Below are 24,972 nucleotides of genomic sequence, written 5' to 3' on the forward strand. Positions count from 1 at the left end.
TGCTGTTCCTATAACTCCAGTCTACTTCTTTATACGCAAAGAGGCGATGCAAAATGTTATATTATAAAGCTAGATTCAACTAGTTTGTTATCCAGTCATAGACCTGAAATTTTATGCACAGTTATTATTACTGTTGGATTAGTACTATACTCATGTGTATGTTTGTACAATGTAAACCGGAGATCACCGGAAAGCCAAAGGCAAGCGAAAATAAAGATTATATATATACAAGGATCCATATATATGCGTTTTCAAAGATCTCAATGTCGTAACGGAAGCCGCAATTTTACCATCATTAATGGGGTTCATAAAATATATAATATGGAGAAAAAGGGGATAAAAACGATACATGATCGTAAAGATGTTCGTCTGGAGGGAAACACGAACGCACTAGTTACCTTTCAAGGTGTGCTCGGTATACACATATATCTACGATATACAAGTTATCGTAACGGTTCCGTGGCATATCCGTTTACGTGATAATACACTTATTTTATAACGCCCGTGCCCCACTGCGTTCGATTCTTACTCTTTCGTTTCAAGATTTCGCTTGGCTGCCTTCTAAAATCTATCCGTGAACGCACGATGTACGCCTAAGTGTAAACGTCGCTGGGGTTTTTCCAAACATTTATTTAATATTACATCCTTGTGGACGATTTAATGCAACGAAGGAAAACTATTCGAGCATGATCACGAGGTTTGCCGGAGGTTCTATCTATTTATACAGGACTAATTAAATGTTAAGCAAGCGAATTCCTCAGGGGAAGCTCATTTCTGGAATTATTAAAATTTCTAGATCGTTCGTTTTGAAACATTGAAATATTAGTTGAACTGGTTTTCGTGGATCGCGTAGGTCATAGGTGATCGTAACAGTTTGCGGATATGGTAATTCGTTTTGTAGTATTTCGCCACCTTATTTCGTCAATTCTATATTTTACATTTGTGACGAATTGGAATGGAATATTGGACATTTGGACGAAGTTACCTAATTACGGGCTTTAACATTAAGAGAATTATTATCGTAAAAAAATTAATCATGTGTCAAATATTATTTAATGGAGGAAGAAACAGCCGAGTATTAGAAAGATTCTAGCTAAATCTTTATTCTCCGTGTAATCACTAGTTGTTGGGACAAGGATTTTTAGATCTAATGTGTCAATGTTGAAGTATTTAACCGAATTGCATAATTTCCAGAGTTCAATTTCTTAAATGAAATTGATCCTGGTCGCGATTCAGAATCGCATGGAACGAAAAACACAGATGCTCTTTTGTTCCCCTAGCTACAACGTCACGCTTTAGATTCAGGTTTTTGCGCAACAAAACAAAGAGCGGCCACCTCTCTTTGTGAACCCTAATCTCTTTCGTTCGCCAAAGTAGATTATGGAACGGTCTCCCTACAATTTGGAGCTATCCCAAAAATCAATGAGTTGTCTTTTATCTTGCCGACCTTTTTAAGTACTTCTATTATCGCCAAGTTCTAGTTTAGACCGGCTGGAAAAATATTTCGAATTTCCTCGGAACAATAAATTTCATGTATCCTCCTCTATACTTTGTTAGTCTGGAGACTAGTAAAGTAATCAGTTGCAACTACTTATTACTATCGATTAAATTACAGACGATTCTAATAATGACCTTATTATTGCTTAATTAATTTTTCTACTAACTAAATATCTAAATTTTATGTTTATGTCACCTTACCATCCACCTAATTGTGAGAAACGTAATAAAATTCGAACCTCCGTGGATCATGTATGGTTCGTACTTACTCGTAGTTCAACAAAACGTTTCCGTTCTGCTGTACGATTTGCGCGGATGTATCGGTATTGTTCGAGTCGCGATCGAACGATTGAAAAAGAGCTTCGATCCAGCGGAGATACCGTGCATTGTGCGTTCTGTGCTAGACACGGTGATGGTCGGTCGAGCATGTTGAACGACTGGCAATAAAACCCCCTGCTGTATCTAAAACCGAAACGAGAATGCCTCTCCACTCGAAAGGGAACGTTTTCCCTGCAAATTGAACGTATTCAATCGGCCAGTTTGCGATTCATTTGCTCTTTAACGCTTCAATTATTATTGAATAATTTGCACGTGGACTTGTTTCACGCATAACACGTGGAGATTAAATTCAGACGAAATTATTTCTTTATCTCGAATACTATATATTCCGTAAGTTCCCTATTTTTGAATTGTATTTTTAAATTCCAAATATAATACGACGATACTAAGATTACTATAATATTACTATAATAATAATTATTCTTAAATTTCAAATATAATAATTACAAAATGCTCGGTCAGAAGTGGAAAATCGATACTTGAGAAACAATCAAATATTTAACAACAAATCGATGAATTTTATTTTTATATACATCGAATATTGTCTCGTTATAGATTATAGATCGTTCAACTCGTCTCGAACGATAACTGTTTTCACATGATGTAAAGAAGATAGTAGTTATCAGTTTGGAAACATTCATGGTTTGTTCATTGAATCATGAAAATCGTAATAGACTTGGGAAATCCGTTTAAATCATAGTAACTTATTACGGATAAAAAGTAACAAAATTCTGTTCTCTTTCGTGTTTCACTTAAAGGATTAATTATTTTCTATATTAAAATTACATTCTTTTTTTTGTATTTTAACAAGTCACTAATCGAGTAAACGGTAAATATATATTCGTTTTTAGTAAAATTCATAGTAAGTTTTTGTGCGTTGTATCTCCTCTAAAAAAAAAAAAACAATAATATAAAACTGCACGTCTCTTATAACTAAATTGTGGGTATTTGTGTAAATTCATATTTTTCTGATTCAAGAGATGCAATCCAAAGAATCACTCGTTAAATATATACCACAAGGAATACTATGTCTTGGGTATTTTATATATATATATTGCATCCTGTATTTTATATCTGTATTATATACATCCTGCACATGTAAGTGTAATTACAACGTTTTCTCATGACCCGAGAAAGATTCGACAGAAAGCATTAATTAATTCCATCAAGTCTCTTTCTATTCAGGTAAATTTACCGACACAGGTGTGTAAACATAGATCAGAGCGGTTCTTAGCTTGAATTCTTAGGTTTCGATACATTATGGATCAGCTGTGAGAATTTTCCGACGTTCTATTTCCAGTTGCTCGATCAACCGAGCCGTTTTATCGAACGACCAGTCCGCTCGCGATTTAATTAGCCTCGAAAACGAGGTATCTCCTGTCGAATCTCTAGCTACATCTTCATTTATATTTCGAAATGGAGGTACGTCCTACATAAATGCGATTTAATAGAAGATGAACCAACATCTCGAAGATAAACCTTTAGTTTAGAAAACTGCAAAGTAAGGGAAATACTGAAAAAATATTGCCGTTGTCGAATAGGGTATTCCCATGAGGTATGAAAATCCGCGAAAAATACATATAAGAGGCGATCTCTGAAAGTATCGGTTGAATAGACAGCGGACTTTTATGCAAATTGATACTTTATAATAGAATATAACTAGAACGTATAGATAGGTATTTATTTCCTATTTAAATATTTTACATATTTTTGCATATTATGCGCAGTGGTGCACTTTGTAGAGTTTCCTGCATTTAAATGTTTTATAAACGCAGAAACATCCACGATCTGTTAATGGGATACCTGAAAAGATTGGAGAATTATTACTCTTCAAAATACCCAAAGTATCTAAACCAGTCCAAAAGATATTGGATCACAGTACTTTAGATACTGAAAGATATTCAACAGCAAAGTAAAAGCGAGAAGAATAGTCTTAGCAGAATCTTTATCGCGTATTACAAATATCCAAACAGATTCAAACCTCGAACATTGAAAGGTATACGTTCGATCAGATATTTAAAGACGCAGGAGGTGATAAACAGAGTATGTGCAGATGGATGTTAAATGATCGAAGAGCTAATCGAAGAGATTGCACATTTACGTTAGAGCATCTGTTGCAATTGCTGACCTATTCTAAGAATGCAGGTGAAAATTATGGATATTTAGCGATACGAAGACACGTGACAAAATTGCACGCTATGCGTGTAAAATCTTCAAGGATGTCATTATATTCAACGAATTATAATGCAGATTTCCCTGTTCGTTTGATGAATAAAGCAATTTTTCCAGTCGTTCGTGGTATCATATTCATAAAACTAGGAAACTGCATAAATATTTAATGATATTAGAAATAGAGTTACAAAAAAGATTTCTCAAAGGTAAATTTCTTGTGTAAAAGATGAATAGATGAAGTCAAAAAGTACGAGACACTTGATCCTGACATTTGGAGGTTCCAGGTACCGTGTTAAACGAGTTTATCATCATTCGACCGAAAATAATAGGATAAAGAGGTGGTGCGCACGTAGTAGGTGGCCTGTCAACAAGTTGTTGAACGTTACCTTGCAACCGGTTTCACCGATATGCGAAGCGTCACGTCGATAATGTCTCGGACACGAGTTTAAAGAGCTTCAGCCTTGTTGGTTTTGCCGATACTTTTTTTACCCTTCTGTTGGAAACCCATGGAAATTCCTATTCATGAGACGGATGGATTTCATCTGTCTTCGTTCCATGCACGCTACTCTTCATAAATACGACGAACGTTGCTAAGTTAAACGTATAAAATAAATATATGAAAATATACAAACTACACTTCTTTCGAATGAAAACCTTCGATCTAATTGTTGTCCCTGATCTGTTATCCGAAGCAACATACACACGCAGTTAGAAAATATTAGAACTGCTGTAAAGACAGTAGTTAATGCGAATTAGTATAAATAAAAAAGTAATGATCGAAGGTAGATGGAGATTATTAAATTTATGGATTTACTGATTTACTAATTCTTGAATCAGCGTTTATTTAATGGAATGCGCGATAATTGGATAGAATAAAAACGGCTAAGTCACGATCGATACACATATTGGATTATCGAGAGTATTCGTATCTAGACGCACTAATAATAATATTTATCTTGATTTCATGAAGTGTCAACGATTCATTAAAGATAAATATAGAATTCTTGAATGACGCAGCTATATCCCTTATTCCAGTTTCATTTAATCCCAGCTGTGAGAAGAGGTAAAAAATTAATAGGAAAGAAACGTTATTCTATCATAAGTCGGAAATGTAATAGAAATATTAACCTTTCGAGTAAATTGTACCAGATGCTCAGATACTTATGGATGGTAATGTAACTTGATTGCGTGTACGCATTATTACGACTCGAGGATATTTATGATCTCTCTGTGACCTCTCTTTTACTTTGTTTCCTTCATTTTCCTCTTTTTCGTGTCGCGTTCCTCATTCACAATGTCGAATCGTTTTTTCATACAGATCACGACCGTACTGGAATCCCAGTTACATCATTTTCCGGCTTCCGCGCGATTCACGTCGAGGGAGCGCAAATTGGCGATTTAATCGCCGCGTTTCCTTTCGAAATCGTTTGGCACGTTCAACCATTCGGAATAACTACGGTTTCGAGGAAATGGACATAGGCCGGGCGAAATTGTTCTTTAGTTAGCGAAGAGTGAAGATTTTCGCGACATTTTAAAAAGAAGATACACAAATGCAGACATGTGATGAAATCACTTAACCGATGAACGATGAAAAATCAAAATGATACAATAAATAGATTACTAAATGGAAACTAGCTTCTTTTCTTCTATTATATAAAATTTGATTCTTTACTTATTTGGTATCGTTTAAGTTTTATATATTGTAAAAGATGACTAGAGAATTTGTAGACATAAATTATCCATAAATCGGCAATCTTACGAAGGAGTAATCGCTAAATATGAATTTTCGTGATCAGTTAAAGCAATGAAGAAATTATTTGACTCGACTAACATTGTCTCGAAATAACCATCATTCGTTGTTTTTCTTATGAATGAATACTGAAACTGATGATTCTTGAACATGATTCTCCACGATAAACTGAAGAAATTAATTTCCACAATATTGTTTTAAATTATTATATGAAACAAGATTTTCTGCATTATACGATCAATATTTATTGAATAAACGCTAATTCACGAATTACTAGATTAGCAAATCTATAAATTGATTATTTTACACAACTCGACAACTTTCGATTGGACGATGATCAAAGTTCTGCTAAAAGCTGATATTCCGCTGTTAATCGACAAAATTACCCAACGTGACCTGTTCTCTCGAAAATGAAAAGAAAACAACATTTCGTTTCATCCATTATTCTTTTGATCACCAAAAACGCTCAGTAGCCCTTCAAAGATTCAATTTCCTCGAGAGTGACCATGAAAACTGACAACGAGTGTCACCAAAAGCAAAAGCAAAAAATAAAAAAAGAAAAAAATTAGTTCTCTCTGGCTGCGGCTTTCATCGAGATAGATTGGTTGCGGTGACGCGATTCGATATCAATCGATGGCACATCAAAGGGAAAAGCCGCGAAGCAAACAAACGTAATAAAACAGAAAGGACAGAGAAAGAGGGAAAATCTATGCGCCCTAGTCACGGATGATGATGGCCTCGTCAAGGTGGACGATTGACAAGATTTACAGGCTAAAGGGAAGGAAAGGCAGAGACTATGTATGCCGCATGCATTATTAACCGCCGGCTTCGTCCTTCGTGCAATTCGGTCAGACTGGATTCGTATATTTCATTTGATACGACGCCGACCTACTGACCTTAACTGTGCGGAACTTTTATATGAACAAGGAGACTACGCTGGCACTGAGTTTATTTAATTGAGATCGTTCCACGTACCAGAGAAGGTATACAAACGCCTGGAGGCGAGAAACGGAGACGACACAGCGGGAGGATTGTGATTATCTCTGCGGACTTGCACGAAATCCAAGGTATTCGTGATGATACGATGGCGAGTATATGTCGTTAGATACGTCATATATTATATGCTTGGCTGGCTACGATATTTATGTAACGGACGTTTCGGGGGGGGGGGGGTTTCCACTGAAATTTTATCACTGTTGCAAGCATAAAATGAATTATAAAATTTGGAAAATTTGGAAACATTTAAAAGGTTTGATCAAATTTAATAATACCATTAGTGCAAATATACGGATAAATGTATTCTTTAACGTTTGCTATTTTCGACGTTTCTGTAAAGAAATGGGTTTTGTAAATTTTTATTAATCTTGTATTAAATTTATACGTAGATACCTGTGGTAGCTATTACGTACAATATTGAAAAGTTGATACAATTTGTAAGTCAAGTCCTATTCCAAAGCCACTAGGCTGAATCCAAACTATCTGTTTATCTATTAGATTTATGTAATGTCACGTGTAGTTAAACGAGTAAGGACGTTTACTTTAAGGTCTACAGGATCTTTAAAGAATGTCGAGGTACGTGCGGAGTATAATAACGTCTCGTGCAAACGCAGCGTAACTATAGTAATAGTCGTATTCGTTACGTTTATACAACGTTAAGTAGTTCTTATTCGAGATGATTCTATTTTTAAAGAATTAACTCTCGATTGCTGATCGGTAGAAACGATGTTATGACAAATTCTCTCGTTATGTAATCAGCTACAGGATACGTTAGAACGTCTGGAGTAGTTTCTCTTATTGTAACAGAAATTATACGAAGAAGTAGTAACTTCAGAGTATCTCGTTACGTGAAAAAGTAATGTGAGAATATATAGTACTGTCGTTTTATACAAATAATTGTTCTTCGTTATTTAGGAAAATTTCCCTCAGTTCCAATTAAATTCTTTCTTTCAACATTTCTCTTCGTTATAATATACACTGTTAGCCAAATTAAATTTCTAATCACCATAAATAAAATTCTTCTGCGAGCTTTTCATCGCTCTTACACACTTTCTAATTATTCCATCATAGATCTGTTATTACGTTTGCATTATTATGTGTGTTGTAACATAAATATTATATCATACTAAAATATTTATATATTACGAGTAAAATTCGTTAGAGTTTTTTAATAAATATAACGAATGACTGAAGCTTATTGCTGGTAATGCAGGAACAAACACAAATATTTTACTCGAACTATTATTCGAGAGGAGCACAACTTCATCTACTGCACAGTTTTTCGTCCACTAGACGCAACTTTCTAAAGGTGTAACAAGCCGAAGAGATATAATCTCCTCTTGGAACTATAGCTAAAGAGGTCTTCGACCTTTCCAGCGCGAAGCATTATTCCTGTCTTGACCAAACAACTCAAAACATCTTCTCAATTATCCTAATCATGCCTCGCAAGAAACACCATTCGACAGATTTCTTACTATGAATTGAAAGAGCGAAGATGTTAAACACAGCTATTGAGAATTGATTTGAGAATTATACTTCTGTTTACTCACTGTATCATTCCTTATAGAGAACCACGAGTTATTTTAATAGAAAAAACTACAAAACTTTCCATTCGAGACAACTCGTTGATCGTTTCTAACAAAAGTTGAGACCCTAAAGCAATTATCAGTCAGCCTTTTCTTAACATCTTCGAAATGAACGTTATGCATCCTTTGGAATTTCATCGTAAATGGGATAACATTCCTTGTCAATAAAATCTCATTCGATCATCTGATCCTAAATACTACTCCAATTTAAGAAACCTTTCTCTCGATGATACGGATCAGAAATAAGAAATAATTCAACGGGAAAATCACGCGATACATATACCATGATGCGTCCACGGTGAAACGTTACCGATGAAATTAGATAATTGACTTTCACGCTGAATTAGCCACGGAATGCCTTCGATCCTCCAAGAGGCTAGTAATTTTAGAGAAAGTCCTGCCATTCTATGACCATGGATCGCTCTTTGATTTCGTGTTATATCGAAAGCAGTTCTCTGGAGGATATAGTTTCGTGGGAATGTTACCATTTTTTGGAATTCGTTTTTAAACCTTGATCGTCTAGCGTGCAATCATTTTATAAAACAGAGATGATCTAAAGTATGATAAAAATAGGTCTCAGAATTGTGTTTGTTTAATCTAGAGTTATGTATCTCAAAATCAAATTATTCTGAAAAAAATGATTATACTGATTATGAATGAATGAATACTAGATTCTAATACGATTCAGATTTTGCGAATACAATTACATATATAGTTACATATATAGAAATAGTACCTAAGTAGAGAGATGTTATCTACTAAATATTATAAGATGTGCTTCTTTACGTATCTTATATTACATGTATTTTGGTATTTTCAATTGCATGAAATATTTAGTAATCGATAATTAACGTTCAATGTATACTTCATACATATGCATATAGAAGTAAAGCTAACATTATTTTAGAAAATATCAAGAAAAGCAAACGTGTATTAATAAAACTCAATTTGCCTATGCTGATACTGCTTAAAGGGTTATTAACAAAAAAAAAAAAAAAAAAAAACTAGAGATTTTTTGAACGGTTATACGATATGCATTCTATAATATTTGTATTCTACATCAGACCTGAATTTAAAACAATAATTTAAAACTCGTACAATTTTTTACAAGAAGTTACATATCTAACTTTCATCTCAAGATAAATCTACAGTTGCAAATTTCCAATTTTCCAATTAAATCTATTGAAATACGATATCGTGCTTACGATAAATAAATAGAGATCTCAGAGAACACCTGCACGATTTCTAGGTAAATTCTGTAACACGTGGGAATGTTTTAATCATTCTCAAACAAAATATTTGCAGTCTTATCGAAGTGAACAAATATCAGAACGAAGCTGTATCCTGAAGAATACTCGGAACATCCTCTGTTGATCATATCGGATTTTGTGTTGTTGCAGAAGGACGATAATCTTTTTATCATTGCATATATGTAAATTCTCGATGACTGGTCCCTTTCATGCGCAATCGATCAACACTCCTTTCACGATATACCAAAGGTTTCGAGTGTCCATCTTTAAACAGCCTTTAAAATTCGACCTTCGATGCTGTAATGATATTTCTCCCTTGAAGCACCTAATCGATTCTAGCCCGAGAATGTGGTTTTAGAAAATGAGAGAAGATACAAAATATTCGTAAAATCTTCAGCCTTTGAAACTCTTCAGATCAGAAGATTATAGACGAGAAAAATATTAGTATTAATAAATACTACTTATATTAATAAGTGTTGTAATATTTGTACCGATGAAATGTTCGATAAAGATGATAGATGACAATCGCGATAATACAGGAAACAGTTTTATGATTCATCCGCTGAATCGTAAGATAGCGTACTTAATTAATGGTTGCAAATAAAGAACGGATGAAAGAAATATCCTCATACTTGCTCCTCCATCTTCTACTTTACGACGCGTATAATTGGAATAAGAATTAAAGTTTTTCTGCAAAAAAAATGTGTAAAGCTTATTCGCAAATGGAATAAAATTTATCTAATTCTATGATTAGATTTTGATGATACATTCTATGCTACAGTTTTAGGTACGTAGCTAGACTCGATATAGAAACGAGGGGGTTAGTGAACCTGCGTTTTCCAAAGCAACTGTCTCGATACTCGAACACAAACATTTCTAATTTTGTCGACTCGCAAAATCTTTCGTCTATTGCAATGTAATTGTAATCGGTGTCATTTGTACTCTGATTAACAATTGAGGAACGTGTCGTCCAGAATTATTCGTTTAAAATAAAAACTATGAAATGAATGCTAGTTTAAAGAAAATCGTATTCTTACATCCATCTTCTAATAGTCTCAGTCGCGATCATTTTGATTCGTGCCACATCCTGAGGCAAGTTCGCGTGTCGCTGCAATTTCCCAAGTCGGCCTCAAGTTCGAGCAAAATGATAATCAGATTGATCTTCATGAGATTAGCCGGTCTGTTCCGTACACCGAACGAACTTAGCCTCGATTTCGCGCCACGTTACAGTTCACAAACGGCCCGGTTCATGAAACGCGTGACCAGCTCTCGAATTTATATAATCCGTCAGTGTTGATTAAATAATTTCTTCGCGTGAGAAAATCGTTCTGTCGTGTCTGATAGAAAAATTGCTGAAATTTTCCAACGTCGACCGCGTTAACGGGCTACTTATTGCAATTGCACCGCTGTTGCGTTGTTTGATAACGCACTTCCTGCATCGCATAACCACACATTACAAGTACATATGTATATGTATGTTACGGTTAATGCATTAATTCAGCAAATATATATATTTAGCCAGTTAATAGGATTATTAACTGAACGTATAACGACACTTTTTAAGACCATTTTTATCGACTATTTTTAAAAGGCATACGTTTGACGCTGACAGGTTGTTTCCATTTTCGATCATGTCAAATTAGTATTTTCCTATTCGATCATAGTAACATTAACAATCAGAAAATCAGCAAAATTGTACTCGTCATATTTCTTTCTCGTGATCTTCATTTCATTGTATATTCCGAATTTACTTTTCTTGCAATAAGATGTTCACCGTGTACGTTTATTTCATTCATTGATTCGATAAATCAATGTATATCTTACGAGCAGTGAAACGTAAAATTTTACTATTGGAACTGAAGAGCTTCGTCGGCTCCTTTGTGCCGTCTCCTCATTCAATTTAAAATATCGAACCATTGGTTCGTAACAACCTGTATGATATGACATCATGTAGGAGGTAAAAAACACGAGGACGTGGAATAATTCAAAATACCTTGAATAATGAAAAGATGTCAGACAGGACATTTTACTTTGGAAGAACGCTATTAATATTCATTATACAATATTTATCAATTATCACGATATTAATAGTATTATTATTGTTGCATCGTTTGTTCAATGAATACCAGATATTTCTATGTCGAATCAGAAATATTACGTAAATACATGCGTTGTCCAGTAAACGTATAAACCTCCAAATTTTCTATTTTTATCGTGACATACATATACCTGCATGTATTATGCCTGCTGTACACTATCGAAAACGGAAAAAGTAAACAGGGGTCGCAGATGGTATGCCAGGATGATAGATAGGGCATGCCCTTGCCTTGGAATACCAAATGAGGAAGGTATCGACCTTCCACGGTCGTGCTATCAGCGTTACCATGATAACACCCCCGTGTGACAATCCACGCCAGAGTCAAGAACACTTCTTTACGGTTTTGCTTCTTAACCACGTGCACACACGCGTAGTATTCTACGTGTCTCTCCTTCTCGGTTATTCTTTTATTTGTATCAGAAAGCAAGGAAAAAGGTAGAAAGAAAGAAAGCGAGAGAGAGAAAAAAAGCCGCGACAAGTCCTTCAGACTATGGTAATGACGAAGAAGAAGTAAATTCTGCCCGGGCACAAAGCAAACGTCACGGGGAGACACCTCAGGTACACCCTGCCTCGTCGCCAGTCAAACACAATGGAACAAAGAACTGTACTGCACTGCTTTGCTGGTTCGTCACTTTTGTTTCTCTCAGAGATGGTCTATATTGTGTACTGAGCGAATCCTGTATCAGGGAGGATACTGACGAAGTTAGTCGTGTCAACGTCCTTGACTTTGTATCAACAATTTAATAGGTTTTGTGTCGTTTCGACGTCCGGAGCTTTGGTAGAACTACCAGATGGAATTTTTAGTTTGAAGCTTTAATTCGATAAGTATTTTATTCGATAAATTAAATTTATCGAGAAGACAAAGTAATTTATGGTTTTTGGATGTGGGTAATTTATCTACCTTGGAATTCTCTTATTTCTGTCAATCGTATCGTTATATTTGTATTGAAAACTCGTATCTTCAAGGAAAGTGACTCATCGTTCCATTGTGGAATAAATAAATGAAATTCTATTACGTCTCAATTTCCTATTATCATGTTACTCGGTAAAAACTATTCCTTCGATGACCACGCGTATATAACGTTATATAATGACAAAGTAATGATAATACAATGATAATATACGTAAATTGTATAATTAATATGTCCAACGAATCCAACGAATATTTGATAATAGATGGATATATAATATAATATAATAACTAAATAAAATGAACGAAACAACATTAGAAAAGTTAATAGTCACAAAGAGTAATACTATCATGAAATATGGATATTATTTAAAAAAAAAAAACTCGATAAAAAATCAACTACGCAGTCACTCAAGACGTCAAGAACGAATTCAAGAAAATTGACCCCGATGAGAACTTCCTGCTACCGAGCAATCGATAATACGCTTCAGGGGTACGTGATTCATTGGGTGCCACGAATGGGTCAGGCTCCATCGTTTGAAATTCGTCAGAGGTTCAGAATTATTCGATCACTCGATTTCATCCGTCTTAAACGTTCGTCGTTTTGCTATGAGACGCAAGAACACAAAGTTCGCCGCCAGCACAAAACAATTAATCAATAATGTACAATTTGAATGAGCATAATAGTCGTACTTGAACGAGCATAAAGCACACGTATTATATAAGTATACCACCGGTAATACCGGTTTTTTTTACTCATTGTTTTGGTCACACGAATGTGAACGTGGCTTCTGAATCAATTTTTTTTCTTTCTTTTTTCTTTTCACTGTTGCAATTGCGTAATGATGCGAGAATATTTTATCATTGCTGACAATTGGACACTCGACATCGCGGAACAAGATGTAAAATGCTGGCGACTTAAGGTCATTCTGGTATAGTTATTTACTATACCGATTCCGTGAATCGTAGAGTTCCCTTGACCCAAAAAACCTCTCGAACAATCACCAATTTCTATTTGTGAAATTTCTCTCGCTATTACGTACCGATATTCATCTGTCCTTCCAGTAAAATTACCAAATTGACGGGAAAAAAAACGGTATTTATCGTTCAGAACCGACTGCGTTGCATTTCATTATTATTATTATTATCAGCAAAAACTTTCAATTTCTATATAGTTATATATTTTTATACAGGGTGTCTAATATGCCACGTAATATAGTACTTTCGACTAGGGAATGGTCCGATGTTCAAAATTAAGACGAAAATGTAGAATAAAATTCTTCGTCGAAAAGGCTTAGTTCTCAAGAAAATCGAATTTCGACATTTGTCTAGTATAACGCGAGTTTGACTGATTGATTGGATATGAGTGAACAATCGGCACGTAGTTATTCTACATGCAAGAGTAAGTAAAAAACGTCGAATGGAATTTGTCCATTTAAGTCCTCGTTTTCCAGAGGACGTAATTTGAACAGATGTAGCGGGAAACTGGTATCTGTAAAACTGGCGTTTGATCAATTTTCAAATTTGATTTTCTCAGGAACGAAGCGTCGTATGAAGAAGCTCTATTCTATATTTCCAACTTACCTCTTCACGTAGGATCACTCCCTTGCCATTTTTACCGTGATTATTGAGACACCCTGTGTTTATGAAACGAACGTACAAACAGTCGTTTATTTGCGATTTTATAGTTATTACCGTAATACGGTAAGTTGGCTGGTACTAAGTGATAAAAGCGACAACACGTGAATTTGTATTTCTTTTAAATGTGATTGCATCACGAGGTAACAGATTGTAATATAACGAAACCGATCACCGAAAAGGAACTGATACAAATGGCGAGATATGAATATCCTAGTCGACAAGGCGACTGCCGGCTGCAGTATCTATTTATCACTGTCAAGGGCACCTATGCAACCGGATCGTCTCTCCGCAGTCATTGTTAAACTCATTTCCGTCCCTCGATTGCCCGTGAGTGCATTGAAAATTGAACCACCAGTTTATGCCTAGCAAGACCCCCTCTCTTCTCATCGTGGACATTGATGTCACTCGGAAGAGGACTATGTTTGGAAGTAGTCATACGTAAAATCATATTTTTAACCCGTTAAGGCTCAACATTTCGTCAGTATGATATTTCATTTGTAGTTCTTTTCTTTTTTTCAATTAACTTGCATTATTGAATTATGTTCTTTTAATTCTGTAATAATTATCAAAAGGAATTCCAGGCATTTAGTTGATATCTTTCCCTTTCTTCCTTCTTTTTTCTTAGCCCCTTTATTACACTTGAAACTATAGCTCTACAGAGCCGATCAATTAATTCAACGTATGCTTAACGCTCAACAATGTTTCCGTATTTTATCGTTCGTTATTTCTATTGTCTCAGTCAGCGTAATCCTTCTCAGTCTTCTGATATTCTGCGTTTGCCTTAAGCTTTAATTTTATGAAGAACTTGTAACGCTATGAGAAACTACTTTTCTTTTTTAAATCATGGAAATTTCTTTTGTGAATTATTACTGATTTATGTGTCAGGCTTTTGTCTAATTCCTCCTCCTACAGCTTTACCTGTGTCAACAATTGGTCCTCGATTGGCTCTTCGCCTTTTATTTGAAAAGAAGAGATTAATTTTAGATATTCTTTTTATGTATCTAATAGTCCCATATTTACAGAATATTTCAATTATACTATGATTAAATATAAATTATACTTATAGAATATCTAAATGCGAGATTTTTGCTCTCTCTTCTTTTTCATCTATTTAATTCGTTTTACCTTTACGTGTTTGGAATCGGCATTTTCCTTCTGTCAGAAGTTGTTAAATATCTTTCCATTATGGTGTTCTGAATCGGTGGATGCAATTGAATTCAATGAGTCCCATTAGCTTTTATCTCGTGTCTGATGCAAATCCGTCTGAATAATCGAATATGAACGAAGCTTTGTATTTAATTCCAGGATGGTTTATTCAAGCCGTTTTAGAGGCAATCCTCGGTCCTTCAGATCCAATTCAACGAATCCTCCACTTCAATTTCGATCCGAGAGATTGGAATCGCGCTCCTTGAACTCGTCTAACCGATGACGCCGGTTTTTAACGCTCGATTTCCACGATCTTGTTTTACAATGTTTCGCTGTCTTCTTGAACTCGTGTGATGCGCCTGATGTTTTCCGTTTCAAGGCAAGGTTCTTTCTAGCTAAATGCAATTAACGGACTAGTTTTCATGCCATGCATCACATGGTACGATCTATGGTATACATACAAAATACATATAAAATAATCTACTTTGCTTATTTTCTTCCACCTCATCTTCTTCTTAAAATAAAATATGTATACGCGTAATTTTAAAATTAATAAGCATATTTCAGTGTCAGTATAGATTTCTATATATTCAGCAGATGTATTTCTTCGTAGAAAGAACATATTTCTTTACACTCCATAGCCTAACTGGGTCGTTTAAGTTCAACCTTTTTTTACCGTTTCTAGCCTTTCCAAAATTCTGGGACACTTGTCAACATCTTTATTGTGTTATACAAGCATTTAAAACTTTTTATAATGAAATGTATATTCTTTAAGAATTCTTATAAAAGAAAAAAATTCAAGGGTGAAACTTCATTCGAGTAATCATCGATCCAGTTTATCAATATGGCAAAATGTTAATAAAATTGAACTGTATAATATTATATAATAATATTGTGGAATTAAAAAATGATATAATATTTTGGAGAGAATATGAAATTACGTGGTCTTTCTAAGGTACCAAGAGCCTATCTCGATTACTGTTTAGGCTAAAACTACCAAGAAGCCACATCGTGGCAATTAAGTCTGATGTTTACACCCTACGAAACGTATACGCGAAGCTATACGAAAAAAAGAAACCATGACGTGACAACAATTAGAACCTACTAGAATGATTAGCACCATAATCTACAAAATATTTATACCTACGTACGTATGTATGTATATTATTTTAATTGTTTGAATTAAGAGGAAAAAGAGGAATTATAATTCACGACTGAATTTTTTAAATTACTTCGATGAATTGCTAACACGGAAGTGGAGATCACCACAGAGAAAACGAGAAATATCTAATTCCAAAATGCAAATGCAAACACAAACGGAGAAAAATTCTTCTAAAAATTACTTTGACCACTCAAATAATAGCAAATCTAGCTATGTCCACTAATATAGTTTTAATGTCAAAAGACAAGCTTTACTCCTTTCTCCGCCATACAGTTTACAGAGAACACATCTCATACTTGCACGCGAAATCATCTCGCGATTCTCGACCGATGGATTCATCGCGAGGTATATAACGTTAAGAAGTAAGTAGGGCCGTTTAAAAACAAAACCGCTAGACGATTCGTCGCGGTACGGTCTGTTGTAAGTTTCCATTCGTTCAACGACTGTGTTTCTCGTGGCTTGAAGGAGATTTTTTAAAAATTGACTTCGATCGAAGGATAATGTTGGCGGTGGAATTGTCAGGTAGATTGAACGTGGCTAGACGGCAGCTCTATGAATAATTACAACGTCACTGCCGCATTGTACGTATTTATACGTCGACCTTACGCCACTTTCCACCGTACCAACGTTTCCAGGTACTCGAATTCCGACTCGTTCCACACTTCAAGCTGATTCCACCGAGTACGAAGCACTCCGCACGCCCACGAGAGACGTTCTCTAATACCTTGATGACGTTCAATGGATTCAAGCGGGTTCAACTATGTGCCTCGACCGATCAGAGAACTCGCGTTATTCCAATGAAACTCACAGAAGAAAGAGCAGACAATTTTATAATGGAATTATTGCGAGATGAAGAGATTTTTTAAAGACTTAGTTATTTGCGATTTTCAGGTTTTTGGGGTGGGAATGCTGAAGAGTCTATTGATAAAATTTCTTAAATATTACGTACAAATTTCAAAGGATTCAAATTAAATTTCACAATCAATGTATCTTGAAATTGGGAATCGTATGATCAGAGCATTGAAGGAAGCTGAATTCTTTCGAAAATTCAGTAATTTCCAATTTATTAATTTTTCAAAAAGAAGGTGCCGAAGGAGCTTGTTTCCGACATGTTATCTTACGAAATATTAGAAGAAAATGTAAAATCTTCGAAGAATTCAAATCAAATCTCGTAACCAGAAGATAGAAATTATAGGAGATAGAATTCCTCAAAAAATTCAATAATTTCTGATTCATTAAGGAGGGTTCTCTTTCTTGACAATCTTCTTACAAACTCCGAAAAGTACAAAATATATTCCTAAAAAAAAAAAGAGAGAAAAGATGTATTCTCTGGACAAAATGTCTTCTCAAAACAAAATTCTTTCTGTGCTGTAAATATTTATATATACTATATATAAATACTATAAATAAAATCACTTGCTCTAAGAGGAAGATAGAAAACCTTCCAGATTGATAAATTCAACCACCTCAAACCACAATGAATCTGTATACCATCCTGCTGATATTCTATGTATACCTCGCTTTAGTATTCTAAACTTTGTCTCGAAGAAAGAAGCGAAGGAACTCCAACGGGATTTCCGGTGCGACTTTCGTGTTTGCCACGAAGAAGAGCAGAGTGTTAGGCGTTGGACCTCGAGTTTATCGAGATACGGAGGATCTTTCCAGCTGACGTGGCTCGTACAGTGTGACCTTCATCGCTCTACTTTACGAAGGCAAAAGTCTAAGTGGGGGGTACGTACACCTTTTACCCTCTTCCTATTCCACAATCTCTCCAACCGCTTATCTATCTACGTGTACGCAAGGATAAGTTAACAATATTAGTACTACTTTCACGTAAAGTGATACTGGATATTTTTATCCATGAACAACGTCGATTAACCCCTCCGCGCCCACATCTTTTGCCCATGCTGTCATACTGTTCATCTAATTCACATCTTAACCCATTAAGGACCAAGTAAAATCTAAGTTGAAGAAATAACGATGAAAAAAGTATTAAGTACAAGTATTTGGCATTCTCTTTCACAGGTTGCCACTAAATTACCGACAAACATTATCGTTGATTATACACCCTTAGCTATATTCGCTCCTGTTTCTTACTGAAATCTATGCTACTGATATTTCTTGTAACTTCAACAGAACTCGCGTCTTATAACTTTTCGACGGAAAAGGTGACTCACAAACGTTAGTGAACATACATGCACGTGTATTTAAAAATTTATGTACCTACGTGTATTATGAAGTAAAAGCGTGGGCGAGAAAGGGACAGGATCTGAATCCCTCAGCGCGAAAGGATTTAAACTAATCTAAATCAAATTTTATTTTAGATAGAAATGAACGTGGGCGAAGTTAGATTTTCTACGGGGCAGAGCCCCTCCTCCACCCACGGGTTTGATTTACTATGCATACGCGCCATTAAAACCACATAATGATTTCGACAACGTATTAAAAAGTTATGGAAATCGGAGGCGGCGTATAATTTATGTTACTGTTGAAGTAACAATATGTCGTAGTAACTTTTATCATTTTGCTTTTCTGCTTTATTCTTTTATGCGCGGAAATGAATGTTTGGATATAGACGCATATTCGATGATAGCATATGGCGGTAAACGTAATAATTGCTGGCGAGAGATGATATCAGTGAAATGATTGTCGATGGTTTCAGCGTCTTGATAAATAAACATCGGCGATGAACTCGGTGTCAGTGAAATCGTGTCAATGAAAACATTGTCGATGAAACGATCGTCTGTGATTTATAGACAACCCCTACTTGACAATGTTTAAAAAATAGAATATAACTTAATTGAAAACAACGCCTATGAAGTTTTCTGTTGAAAGATGAATAATTGGAAAGATTAAATATTCTTTTTTTAACCAATCAAGGACCAACGTTCCGTTAAGACATTCATTTTGCAATTTCATTTTAGTTAATTCACATTAGTGAATTCACATTATGATTATGACAAAGAATTCTAATTTCCTCGATATTTATTCGTTATTGTTTCTTATTCCATTTGGATTTTATAATTTTATAAAATTTGAAAAAAATTGAATGATTTCATAGCTCTGTGATAAACTATTTCCTCTTCAAATTATGGTACTACTTTCTGTGCATTCTGATTTATAGTGGCCTTCTGTTGGTTTTAATAACGTTGCATTTATGCAATTTTTACACATTATTTCATTGTTTAATCCCCTTAATGAGTTAATTGCCATACAGTTATATCAATATTTGATTTTGTGAAAGATTATCGAACGCTAGCCTTCCTCCAGATCTTAAGTGAGAAGAATGTGAAAAGAAAGAAGAGCAAACTTTCTCTATTTGTCATACCGCGGCGCTAACTGAAGAGACAACGACTAATGGGGGGTAGAGCATCCACGATGATGCGAACCAGATTATGAAAATCAGAGCGAACCACGTAGGTTAAAAGCTCGTTGCGGCAAGCGATAATGATGTCACTTTTATTAGCCTCATCAGGGTCAAAGCATCCTCGACAGGGGATCCACTATTACCTAATAACCGACACGATCATATCATGTATCTTGTTAGTGATCTGTAGTGAAATTTTTGTCGTATCGACAGGTCATCACGCGTGTCACGTGAACGTCTTGCATGATCGATTTTTAATAGTCTGGTTTATTAATAATTCTGTCTCCTCCCTTTCAAGCCCCTCTTCGATCCTATTTTCTAAATTTTTTTCCATCTCAGATCTCTTCCAAACACGAAATACGTGAAATTTTAAAAAGTGACGTAATTGCGTACACAGGTTCCTCGCATGATCAACTTCTGAAGGTTTCACCTGGTTTATTAATAATTTCCACTTTTACTTTCTTCTTCGCTTCAACCTTTTAATCCAACAAATAGCAATATGTGGAATTGAAAATTTCATAAGGATGTTTTGTATTGGATAAGATTGTTCGAATGGTCGATTTATTTTCTTTATTTAGCTTTTTGTTTATTACTTTTTTAATTATTTCAAGCCGGACTTAAGAGAGTGGAATATTTTTTAATCAACGTGATTGATTTCACTTCTGTTCAGTCACAGCTGTTCAATTCTTCAAGATTCCGTTCGGCTTCTGAATAATTTCGTCCTCTGTTCATCTCCCCTTTTTTTAACTACTTTGTTCTTAGAGTCGTTATTATGAAACGATCGTTAAGAATTTGTTTACACACAGACATCAGATTAGATCTAAGAAATTGTCAGTATAGGAGGTACTATCAGGTCGTTGCCTATAGGTGGTGCCTATGTAACTGGGTCGCTGCTTCGGAACATCAGTTTGTGTTTCGTTCTATCAGTCCGTTCCATTGTAATGGATTTTTTTTCGAATGCCGGTTCATCCATTTACATCACCCCTATTTTCGCAATATTCAGTCGCTGCTTTGGCAGAGATTCAACACGTTACCATGTCACGAACAAATTAATAGTTTCAATAGAAGTTTCAAACAGAATTCCACAATTGCAGAGAAATATTCTATTATGGAGAGATAGTAAATTGTTAGCAATTATAGAAAAATATTAGCAAGACTAAATTTTTCACAATCATAGAAATGTTGTGACAGTGCTAAGTTTAGTATATTTCCTCATTTGCACTGCTTGCATAGTAAATTGAAGAAATGTTTAAATAGCAAATTAAAAATAATAGTAACATTAAATTTTCTAACGACATAGAAAAAATGCTAAATTTTTGACAATTATAAATAGATAGTAATAATAATAAATTCGATCTTCTATTACTTGAATAGTAAATTAAAGGAACATCTCTGTTTGTTTAATAGTAATTTCATTTCCAATGACGGATAATATCAAACGATACAATAATATTCGTCATGAAAGTGATCGATCGAGAAAATGTAGTAAATCTTTGGCATGTTAGTATTATCAGGATATTATTCATGAAACTCGCAATCATGCTCCTTTCAATATGCGACGGTGTGCATCTTCATTAACATAACCGAGCGTAGGTATTATTCGATTATGCATGTGTATTATCAGCATTATGATATCGAGCGCTATTATTTTCTCTTTTTCATGGTGAAAAGTGATACGAAAGTGTTAAAACGCGGAAAATTCCAGCAAACTGTTCCAATCGAAATCGTACGACCTTTATTGAAAGCCACTATTATCAATTGCAATCGAATTGCAAAATAACAAAATTACTCCTTACTTTTGTATAAGTTCTTCGATTTTTTCTTACAAGCCGATCTCATTGCAATAAAATGAAATTTTCATAACATAAATAAAATGAATAAATTCTAGTCCTTCGCATTAACCTGTTAAGGATCAAGTATGGAAATAATGCATGAAAGTTGCGCAAACGCATAATTATTGAAAAATGTCAAGTAATTTACATATTCTCTCATCAAGGTATAAAAGTCTATTGCTATAATAGATATCTTGCAGACGCTCGTTATGCAAATCAGAAACAAACAAAATATTTAAAATGTAAGAAAAAAAGTAACTATTATGGTCGTGTAAGTTTCTAAATTTCTTCAAAACTTCCTAAACTGTAAGATCTAGATGGAAAAAGAAAGAAATATTTAAGTAACACTTTAATGAAATTTCCTTTTATAATAATAATATTAAAGAACAGAATTCAATAACATAGATGAACTAAAAACATTGGAGACGAGAAATATTTCAACAAGCGTTTCAACATTGCAACAACGTTAACGCAATGTTGGTCCTTTTTAGATTAGGTTAGCATATAAATGTGAATGGACCTCTTTCAGGTTCATTGATTTCACTCTAGGAATTTCGGTTTCACCATATATTTAATTCTTCACAGAAATTCGTTTCAATTTCATTATTCCGTATGTCAGGATATGAGGAAGTTACTCGACCGGATTAACATCCTTCACATTTTGCACACAATACGCCTAAATTGCGGTGAGTCACTCGTCAAATACTCTCTATGCATCGTGTTCCGAGACGCCTGCTGTACTTTAAGATTTAATAGAAGCACATATGTGTACAGAGAACTTCGTATAGGGCAAGGTGTATATAACGGATACGCAAATATCACGGGTGCAGGAAGTGCGCGTGTGCTAGGGAAATTTCCAAGTTCACCAGCGCACCAGGCACCTCCATCGATCTGCTGGTACGCGGTGCTATTGCTACATTTACGGCATTCACTTTTATTCGAGATTCAACGGATACAAGGTATTGACCCCTGAACTTGACCTATACCGAAGATATACCTGATCTTGAACAATTACAGAGACAGACCAATTCCCCTTTTAAAAAGATACCGAACGTTATAATATCCCTAGATGTTCGTGGTGTCGTTCATCCTATCGGAAATCACGCAATATTTTGAAATCTTTCATTTCCCCTACTACGCTGTTCGCTCGCATCGATTAATTTCCTAGCCGAAAGTCGGCAACTATCAACTTCTTATTTAGAGAAATATTATAATACAAGTACAATACTTTTGTAATAGTAATAATAATACTATTTAATGCTATTTGGAAGAAATATAACAGTCACATTTTAGCATTACATTTAGACGATTGGAATATGAAGGTTCGAAGAGAACAAAATGAAAGACGTAGGAAAAAGTACATAACGTAAGGGTAAATCCAAGCCTTTATCCATATACTTTACGAAAAACCATAGAAAATTTTTCAAGGTGGTAAATTTATATAATTTTTATCAAAAAATTACAAATTATCTAGTATTGATGAGAAGACTCGAGATCCCTTATAATGCACAATGTTGTTACAGTGAGGCATTTTTCAAAGAAACCCCTAGCCAGGAGCGTTCAATAATCGTAGAGAAGGAAACAGTCGTACTTACTATTGCATTATCTTAATCCAAATAATGCGAGCGAGTCCAAATGGCATCAAGGGGACACGGGGATTACGCGGTATGGCACTAGGTGTTGTCCAAAGTTTTATTCTGTTGTCGCGTAACAGAACGACAATGCGTTATGGAATATTTATGTATTTGATACGTTAAAAAATATTCGCGTGTCAACGGCCTGCCGTAGCAATCGTTGAAGAATATAGAAGCGCACTACACCCGCCAAGCAAGCGGCAAGCCGAATAACTGACGCTAGCGCGAGGACTACAGAGTGTGTGTCCCACCCTTCCTTCTTTCTCTGCGCGCTCACTCGATCTAACTTGATCCTTCTCTATCACCCGTTGCTTTCGCGTTCTCTCTTTCTCTTCTTTATATCGCCTTCTGTAACCTACCTCGTCGTGGTGATTCCAGCAGTGCACTACTAGCGCGCCGAACCTCGGTGCCGCAACGCGTGCCTGGAGCACACTTTGAGACCGCGCGCGCCTCCCAGCTGCCGTATCGACCCCTCCCCATTGGATGACACATCCTCCAATAACGAACCTCCAAAAGGATTACGTCACTTTGGTATTATTGACGCCAACCATCCGGCAGCATCGCCAGTGCTGGATTCTTCAGGGTGTATCTTTTCCTCTAATGGGGGTTGCGAGAATTCTCAAGGGGTAGCCAGCTGCACGAAAACCTCTCCTCGTCCAATACTCGTACGAAATCTCTATCTTCGTTAAATAAAGGATATTTCACTTCCACTTGCCGCGAATCTGAGTACCATGGTTTGTACCGTTTGTGCCGTTTACTAGGTTATCTTCCTTTTCGATTCACGAATTTTCTGTTGAATTTTCCGCTTTTATATTGCATATACAGAATATCCTAGGTTTTTCGTATGACTTTGTCAGTAAGTTTTATAGGTAATATAATATGTATAAGGATGTACCACTGGTATCTGATAGGGATGAAACTTAGAATTAGCGAATACCATGAAGAGAAGGTGGATTTAAAATCATATTCCAGTTTCCTTTTTTAATAGTTCATACATTTTGGAAGTGTAAGTTGAATTTGTGTATACTATGAACATATGTATAATTAGGCAATTCTTTACAATTAGCAATTAAGTTATTAATTATAATATTAGCATCAGTATGTTATTTGACCAATGATGAAAGGAAATTAAATTTAACGAAACGCCGATACATATCTTCCGTGAGAATACAGTTTACAGCTACAAATATTCGTAGAATGTTTGAACTTTTTAATTTTATATATAATTTTACGTAGCTGAAATATTTTATAGAGAACCATTTAAGTTATTTGTTATGTTTTCCAATAACAAAATTTATCTTTTTTATACGAAAGCTGATGAAATTCACGAGAATGAATCAAATTTATGCTTGCATAGATACGTCACTGGAAGGCACCCCAACATTACTCCCTCTGTTGCATATATTTTTTTCCTCTATATGTATTCCCTTTATCCGAGGCTAAAGCAGTTAAAATAAGCCTTAATAACGGATCTATTCATTGATGCCTCTGCTATATCAAGTATATTATTTATACTCAAGTATCCACGTAATTTCTATGTACGTAAATTTCATTCGATACAAGTATATACACAAAAAATTTGGGGAGAAAAA

General features: G+C 35.1%; 2 protein-coding genes across 10 annotated transcripts in view; one reads left to right on the top strand and one right to left on the bottom strand.

The window, feature by feature from the left end:
• Window positions 1-23,859, bottom strand: part of LOC100643438 (protein unzipped) — a 32,346-nt gene extending 8,487 nt beyond the window's left edge. Inside the window, exon 1 of one of the 6 annotated variants that reach the window (XM_003394402.4) lies at window positions 23,740-23,859. Coding sequence is in view for 1 of the 6 variants with exons in the window: in XM_012320997.3 (XP_012176387.1) it covers window positions 10,628-10,633 (6 nt within the window). In the remaining 5 variants the exon portion in view is untranslated. Of the gene's footprint in view, window positions 1-10,627; window positions 10,649-13,641; window positions 13,726-14,182; window positions 14,454-23,341; window positions 23,589-23,739 lie in introns of those variants that run through there. The other 5 variants (XM_012320998.3, XM_048404174.1, XM_048404173.1 and 2 more) reach the window with 5 other exon arrangements.
• The window catches only part of LOC100643315 (mitoguardin), a 43,120-nt gene that overhangs the window by 11,785 nt on the left and 6,363 nt on the right, over window positions 1-24,972 (top strand). The window contains exon 1 of one of the 4 annotated variants that reach the window (XM_020868423.2): window positions 23,727-24,114. The exons of 2 other annotated variants lie outside the window; for them this stretch is intronic. The gene's annotated coding sequence lies outside the window, so the exon portion shown is untranslated. One more of the 4 variants, XM_048404170.1, reaches the window with a different exon arrangement.

This window comes from Bombus terrestris, chromosome 3, assembly GCF_910591885.1.
Source record: "Bombus terrestris chromosome 3, iyBomTerr1.2, whole genome shotgun sequence".
Taxonomy (NCBI): Eukaryota; Metazoa; Arthropoda; class Insecta; order Hymenoptera; family Apidae; genus Bombus; species Bombus terrestris.